General features: G+C 28.5%; 1 protein-coding gene across 3 annotated transcripts; it reads right to left on the bottom strand.

The window, feature by feature from the left end:
• Positions 1-620: 620 nt before the first annotated feature.
• LOC138931804 (ankyrin repeat domain-containing protein 13C) lies at positions 621-6,567 on the bottom strand. 3 transcript variants are annotated; one of them, XM_070292939.1, is made up of 9 exons: positions 5,845-6,565; positions 5,652-5,693; positions 5,301-5,405; positions 4,815-4,946; positions 3,344-3,555; positions 2,964-3,095; positions 2,616-2,777; positions 2,112-2,512; positions 621-1,096 (listed from the first exon to the last, which is right to left on the bottom strand). In XM_070292939.1, exons 1-9 carry the CDS (start codon positions 5,969-5,971, stop codon positions 1,081-1,083), a joined length of 1,329 nt encoding a protein of 442 aa, XP_070149040.1. In that variant the 5' UTR covers positions 5,972-6,565; the 3' UTR covers positions 621-1,080. The 3 variants fall into 3 exon arrangements, with proteins under 3 accessions (XP_070149040.1, XP_070149039.1, XP_070149038.1); XM_070292938.1 differs by lacking the exon at positions 621-1,096 and adding an exon at positions 1,646-1,723 and having other exon boundaries at positions 3,356-3,555; positions 5,845-6,567; XM_070292937.1 differs by lacking the exon at positions 621-1,096 and adding an exon at positions 1,646-1,723 and having other exon boundaries at positions 5,845-6,566.
• Positions 6,568-8,304: the final 1,737 nt, after the last annotated feature.

Genomic DNA, 8,304 nt, shown 5'->3' with positions numbered 1-8,304 from the left:
GATGGCTTTATGCACTGATTTGTGCAAGAATAAAAAGCTGGAGCAAGTTTCGTTTAAAAACAATGTTTTTGTACTAAAGGAGTATTACAATTGCTACAATGTAAATTACATAAGTGTGAACTTTTAATACTGAATTATATATTATAGACTAACATTCTTTTACCGATCGAATGCTATAATATTTATGAAATTCCAATAGTAAAAATACATATTGCTCATAAGAATAGCGAAGAAATAAATGTGAACAATTATCTTCGTTCTGTTTGAAGGAGATAGATAATTAGCGAAGAATACTAATACAGCAATACCATTCATTATCTCTAATTCACTTTGTTTAATTATTATTTCCTGATCCATCATTGCAATCATATTGAATTATAAACAAAAAATCATATAAATATATTTTTTTCACTTTGCATTGAAATTAATTTGTTTTTCTTTTCATTATTATTATTAATAAGAAATAACTTATGTATACATTATGCAGAAATAAATAATATATAAATATTTCATTTATAACATATTATAATCCAATATATAAATGCAATAACAGGAAAAATGAAATAAAAAAACTTTTCTCATGCAAGAGAAATTTAATTTTCTCATTTAACTAATTTAATTTTCAAATATATTAAAAAAGAATAAGAAAATTTTTAACATGGTATTTAAAAAAATTAAATTATCCTTATATATAGCACGCAGTATATATCTACCGATTGCAATACGATATATGGAATTGATATTTATCTTTATAAATTAAGTTAGACAAATATTGTGATTAAGTTTAAATAGTAAAAGATTATGCGCGCGCTGAATGCAAATTTATCTGATTTTAGTGCACTGATTTATCTCTCTCTTAACTTTACTTCCATATATTAAATGTTCCATAAATATTCGACACTATTCGCTGTTAGATGTGTGATTAAATTACAATGATAAGTTACTCAATGAACGACACACAATGGCGTAAGTAGATGCTTTCCAGACTGGCCCAAATCTCAAAAGCCAGATTGTCCCCAAGCACAGAAGAAAACACACTCCAACTAAGGTGGCCTCGATTAATATTAGGATGTCAAAGCGTCATAAGTCTGGAAATCTGCAAAGCGATTGCTAATAATTAGTAAGAATGTTATGTATGATGTAAATGCTGCAAATGATATAAAAAACATTTAAACGAGTATGTTATACATAAAATGATAAATCGTGCATCAATTACAAAGAAATTTTTAAATATATATTTAATGTGAAGCTTGATTTGAAAAACTCGACGAAATATTTGCAGACATCAAGATAGATGCTACTATCACCAATCCTGCTTGCTTGTTCTATTTTTAAACGTGCATGTTTCATTAAAAAATTATTTCACATAATATATCACCCATATTTAGAAACAAAAAAATTAATGAAATTGTTTGTATAGAACATGCAGTTGTTAGAGAAAAATAAATCATAAAAATATATTAGTGTTAAATGATTTATTATTTAAATAAATATTTGCAACATCTGTTTTGTGCAAATATTGATATGAATTTTTATACTTTAATAAGTTAATATAATTAGGCAAAAAACAAATATTAAAATAATTTGTTAACAAGACAAAAAATTTATTAAAACAATAAAAATTTGTAAATTGATAATAGAACACTTTTATTTTGAAGTTTATCTTCAAACACATGATGCGTTATGAAGAACCATCATCATAATCATGTATGCATCGTAATCTCTGAAATGTATTATTGTGTTTCAGATTTAAAGTAATGTATGTGCAAAACATTTAACATATAATTTATTATTTACCTTTGAAAAATGTCCAAATTCAAAAAAAATTTTTATTGCCGATCTTATACATTTTTTTATATGTACAGTCGAACCCCTATATTGTTGGTATCTCTTCTCCTGTTACTTTCGGTTACTTCCTGTTACTTACTCTAATAGTTATTACTTCCCGGTATACTACTTTTCCACTATTTGCCATGTGACCATACAATTAATACATTGGAGCACGAAAGAAAAAAACAAAAAAAAAATATCACTCGCAAATTCAACTAATATAGGAGCACGACTGTAACAACAATAAAGTATGCAATCTATATTTTCGAAAGCAAATTTACCTCATTGGATCTTCGAAGTAGTCGGATGGCACTTGAAACAACTCTGGATCTATATCATTTCGAAAGGCGAACTCTTGAAAAGTTATTTTAGCAGTGACTGTAGGCAAAATCGGTATGTCGATCTTAACTGGAAATCCAGGGGGCAACTTCATAAGTACAAATTGTCGTAACTTGCTTAGATGCTTAAACGGCGTGATCACTTCCAAAACATTAAGTAACATGTCGACGGTGAGGGGAAAATCCGGACTCATCGCCACAGTGGCTTTGAAAGATTTACTACTTTCCTTATAAACAAGATTTCTTCCTAGAAGCGGACACTGACCGGGTGGTGCAATGATATATTCATCCCACGTGATGTTCGATTCTGGCGGCGGATTCAACGATGCTCTTCTTAGAGGAGGCTGAGTAAGTAAAATTAATTATACAATTTATTACTACATCAATTATTTTATGTAAGCTATGAAACTTTTAAAGCTTAACACTACATTTTAATTGAAATCTCACCTCGCCATTTTTAAAGCTTTGAGAACTACCCTTGGTAAGAGACTCCATAATAGCTTTATTTTTTTGAAGATCCTCCTCACTTAAATGTTCGCGACGTTTTCTACTTTCCAGTACCATGCCATTGATTTGATAGAAATCAGCATGAAAGGCGCCTACCATTTCCTAATTTTAAATATTTATTTCAATATTATTTTTTCTCTATGCTATACCATTCTTGAGCTAATTTTGAGTGTAAAATATCATAATTGACTCAAGCTTAAAAAAATATAAGTTAATTTTACTCTGTATAAATTGTTTTTTATCCTATTATCAGTACTAATATAATTATGAATATGTGTGTATACTTACTCTTTTGTCTTCTCTAAAAATCCATCCTGTCTGTGCTCTAGAAAACGTGATACCTTTGGTAGACATTTGTGCTGCCATAATATCACTAGACATAAGAATATCAACTTCATCCTCTATCTCGAGTTCCGTTTCCTAAAATGTATTACAAAAGAACATTGCATTAATAATAAATAAGATAAAATAGTCATCTATAGATTCCATTTTTCTCTATTGTGGGATTTCTATTTTAATATATGTATAAAAGGACAATCAGATTTATTGCTAACATTATGTATACTAAGAACATTCATCAAAATTTTAATGTTTTCAGAAGTTATACAGAATAAAGTTCATTATATATAATGTATTTTACCCCACTATATATGTGTAAGTATGTTAACCTTATGTCTCACTCTTTGGAAAAGTTTGGCTTTATTGTCGAGGACAGTCAACGAATGGCCGGGTTTTTGGTCACCATTGAAGATGAAAGATATGTCTCCCCTTTCCCATCTCATGTCGTTAAAGTCTACAAGAGTCGTGTCCATTCGAATCGAAGCCCCACTTTTATGGATCTTACAAATATCCGATGGCAACACTCTCGAAACTAATGGTACTGAAAAGAATTTATCGTTCGTCCACGAGAGAAACGTACATATAAAATTATATTTACATAGCTAAGAAAAGATGACATATATGATGCATCTGAAAAAGTGGGAATAAAGTAATTGAAATTTATTTTTTGATAAATCAATAGATTTGGTACAAGAATATCTTTCATTTGTCTGTTTGCTCTATTTTAAACATGATATTGTATTTAACCCTTAGTAGACAACATAAATTTTGTTACATTTTTAATATAACTGTACATATGTACACAATTGATATGTATAATACCATTAAAAAAAAAGTATTTATTGAAAATATTAAAAATTTATAAAGAGAAATATCTTTTAAATTATACATAATCTTATAAAATGTATAATTTATATAAAATTTTAGTTTTTATATATTATACTTGGTTAATTATAGCAATCTTTTTAAATTTGTAAAGAAATCTCTATGGTATCTGATTGAAAAGTTGAAATATGCTTTATAAATTATGCACTCACCTCATATTTTAATACAAGAGGTAGAAGCGTATCAGAGCCTTATTATAATATTTACTATAATAACTTGAATTAATTATTTGAGATATTTATATAAGATAAAGAAATATATTTAAAAATTCATATATAAATATAAAATAGTAAAAATTCATGCAATTTTAAAATAAATATATTACGAGATATCGGTTTCTACTGAATCGGTTGTTAATAATAAAAATAATAGTAAGAAAGTCTTCTCTGGCAAAAAATTTAATTGTCCGAATTTTTTCTACTATTTTTGTTTATTGTATCCTTTCCAACTATTCCAAATAATTTTTTTTTTTTTTAAGAAAAATAGTAAACCGCTTTTGACTTTTGGTAAAAAAAAGGAACTAAAAATGAATAATTATTTACAATTTCGAATTTGAATGATAAAATTAAGAACTTTTAGGATATTTCCACATACATGTTATTTTGAAAAAAGAAACATCAAATATTTATACAGTTATAAGTTAACAGATTTTTTTGAGGAAAGTACAAAGAGAAACAAATTATTCAGTTCAATTATTTCAGTTCTCTCAGCGTTAATTCGAGAAAATTATTTACATGAAAGTAAAAACACATAATATTATGACGAAAGTGCTAAGAAAAAATTGAGATGCCATATTCATGGAAGTAAATATTCTGATTATTGCTTTCCACCTTTCCAGGTGCATGCTAATCAATATAATTCTCCAACGAAAATAATCAAGTAATTAGAGACATAAGCAGCGCTTGAAAAGCTTACCCCAACTTTGAAAATCCCATTTTAATTCCATATAAAAATCGCCCATTTGATGTAAGGCGGCAACTAGATTCGGCCTCCTTTCTTCCATCTGCTCCCTTGTTTGTTGCTTCAATTTGCGCACTAAAGATGATACTATAAAGAAAATATTACAACTCTGATCTTATATATCATAATTATATAATAGTACATAGAGTATATCATTTTGATTAAATAATTTTTCAATTATTATTATAATTCAGAAGCTAAAAAATTAGTATTTCATATCTCTCAATATTAAAATGTTTGTCTCCAATTTACTTAAGCAATCTGCTTTTAATATAAAATTCTTATCTACTTATTAATAAAAATACTGACATGATTTGTTACATATAATAAAGTATGCAGAATGAAAAGAAAAGTCAAAGTTTTACAATTCTCTTTTTAACACTTTGTATATGAATCACAAAAATAAGTGACATATATATTAAATTGTTATATTATACGAACTGGTTTGCCTATCTCCGTAACTGATTGCTTCAGCTAATGGACTCCAGCCAGCTAGATTCTTCACTTTTACAGGTGCACCATGTGCAAGCAATAATTGAACACATTCTGTAATATAAAACAAGATATATGTCGATTCCTTCTACTTATCGATTCGAAACATTTTTATTATTTCAAAGCATTAGTTCTCTCAAGCAAAACATTTAGATAAAAAAATTTAATTGCTTGATCAATTATTAATTATTGCATAATAAGCATGTTATATTTTTTATATCTGATTAAATGTTTCTGTAATTCTGCAGTTTAAATGCTAATATGTATATAGTGAAAAAAAATATATAAAGATTTCCATACCTTTTCTTCCTAACATCACAGCTAAATGCAAAGGTGTATTTCCTGGAACAGAGATCGTACAGAGATAAATACAAAACTGCACTATATTTCTTACTTCAGATTCTAATCTTATTTTACATTTCTTTGTGTACTAGATGTCAACGAGAACTATACGAAGTATATTGTGGAATGCAATTGTATTACAATGTCACACCTTGTTTATCCTTTTCAGCAATATCGTATGTCTTAATTAAGGAACTCAGCGTCTTGACGCTGCCTTGAAATATACATCTGTGAATCGGGTACTTCTCGCCTTCCTCCTGCGCCATGATCATCGGCATTTGAGATCTGTCATGCGTTACAACGGTAGGCGAGTTGAACGCAAGGCGCAGCGTTTTACATCGTAACACGTTCCACGTGTGACGTTAAAGCGTATCATCATAAACCATCATATTGACGTGATGTTATAAACATCAGAGCACATGTTTCATTTTCTGTCAAATTTGCGACTCAGTGTTGTTACACGATACTTACATAACTCTCGCAACTCTCTCTCTCTTTCTCTCTCTTACTTAAATTTTATACACCTCTATCGACCTTCTCTGATGTTAAATAACGTCGTTTTGTCACTTAAAAGTGAATTTCTGCGGAACTCTTATTCACCATTGCACACTTGCCCAAAATCCATACGCGCATATGTACGTATGTATGTATACATATATGTGCCGAGACCCGAACTGCTCTCGCTATGAGACGTTAACCTTACTCAAGGCAAGGCAATGCTAATTTGCAGCAATTGACAATAGACGGCGGATGATATGGGATTTTTGCTGCGATTTACCGTGAAACTTGTATTTGTTTTTACGCAAGTGTGCACCATCATCGGTATGCTGCTAATCACTGCTAATTGTCCCAAGAAGTATGTTCGTAAATTAGTACGATCGAAGATTGAACGAGCACATTTACCGCTGAATTGTGTATACACCACATTAAATGCCATTCGAGAGAGATCTTGATCATTGAATCTTTCTAAGTCTAAGAAATCGATCGATCAGGAAATTTATCGAAAAATGAATTGATTGAACTTTTGACAGGGCTTTTGACTCGGGGGGCTCTTTCTTTCTCTCTCTTCTTTCTATCATTACTTTCTTTATACGAGGATTAATTTTTAATATAATTTTTAATTCGATTAATTTAATTATCTGGCAGACCTTGTCCTAGTATGTCGATCCAAAATTGTTGAATGGAAAATTATTTAACAATGGATTTAGGAATCGGAATATAAGCTGAGCCCAGTAAACACAAAGTAACAATAACATGACATTAATGTTATAATTTCCCATTCAACAATGTAACTGTTTTACGTACAACGCATGTTACATTATAGTTACATTGTTGAGTAGGAAATTATTATAATATTGATGTTATATTACTTTTGCTTTGTGTTTACTGGGAGGTATAAATGTGTTCTAAAAAAAAAAATTCTTCCGAATTAATTGTTTGAATGTCAAAGTTAAATCTCTCGAAAACAAAATTTCATATAAAAAAATTTTGTTTTGCATTTTCAACTTTTACTTTTACGCGAGATATTATATTGTATTTTCTTTCAGTGTTGCACCATTTCATTCTGCATTCACATATCCTACATTATATATTATTACGTATTAAATACAAAATGAATTCTCTATGATGTTATTTGCTGCATATTATTATTAGAGACGTCTCTACTATAATTAGAGATGCTTTATCTTTCAAGATGGACTCCTACGATCCTGTAAAAAGATGTTTTGCATCACTATACACACGTGTGTATTTTTAATATCGCTATTATTTTGTAATAAAATATTTCTACAACGCTTCATTTTTTTTTTTGCTGTGTAGATATAAAATTTGATCGACATTATTTTTTTATAAACCTTTAATTACTTTTACGCTAAATGTCTAGATAATAAACATTAAAATTACACTGAAATTCTCCTTAAATAAAATTAATTTAAAATTATGCAACTCACATACGCACAAATGGCTATTTATCATCCACATTCATATTTTCTCTTATTTTTACGAAACATTGGAAGTTTTCCTAAATTATGAATATTTTTTTAATGATTTTTCTTTTATCTTTTATATGAATTATGATGAAAAAAAGCAGCTTATATAAAAGAAATACAACGAGAATTGATTTATGTAAAAAAAAACAACATATTGTCTCATTTAAATATAAACATAAACTTGAAATTACGAAAATGTATGTATCTATATCTGGAAAATCGTGTTGACTGGAATTGTATCGTGCCCTCCTTCTATATAGGAAAATTAAAATAGAGAGAATAAGCTTTAATTAAAATATTTTTTTAAATAATCAATAGTTTTGTAAAATAATCTTGCATAGCAATATAAAAATATGTACACCCTATATATAAATAGATCATAATGTTGAGACTCTTAATCTTGATCATAGTCTAACTGCATCAATATGCATCAATAAAATCTCGGATTGAATAAACAAACTTTATTTATTCAGGCAGATTGCATTTTTTTCCTTTCTTTCATAAAAATTGATTGGCTGGATGACATTGAGTATCAAGGTGTTTTTCACGTGACCATGAAGATATGTATAAAAGATTGCTACATATATATATTTAACAGAGTGAAGCACTTCTTTATTCACAGT

The sequence above is a fragment of the Polyergus mexicanus genome, unplaced genomic scaffold (assembly GCF_030449975.1).
Source record: "Polyergus mexicanus isolate NDT 795.1 unplaced genomic scaffold, iyPolMexi1.0 SCAF_3, whole genome shotgun sequence".
NCBI classification, from domain to species: Eukaryota; Metazoa; Arthropoda; class Insecta; order Hymenoptera; family Formicidae; genus Polyergus; species Polyergus mexicanus.
The sequence above is the reverse complement of the archived record's forward strand: the minus strand, read 5'-3'. Positions and strand labels throughout refer to the sequence as shown.

Coding starts and splice junctions, on each gene's coding strand:
- LOC138931804 (XM_070292937.1), bottom strand. CDS start 5,971: ATGCCGATGATCATGGCGCAGGAGGAAGGCGAGAAGTACCCGATTCAC. Junction 2,513..2,615: donor AAAGCTTTAAAAATGGCGAG/GTGAGATTTCAA, acceptor TTACTTACTCAG/CCTCCTCTAAGAAGAGCATC. Junction 1,724..2,111: donor TACTTCGAAGATCCAATGAG/GTAAATTTGCTT, acceptor AATACATTTCAG/AGATTACGATGCATACATGA.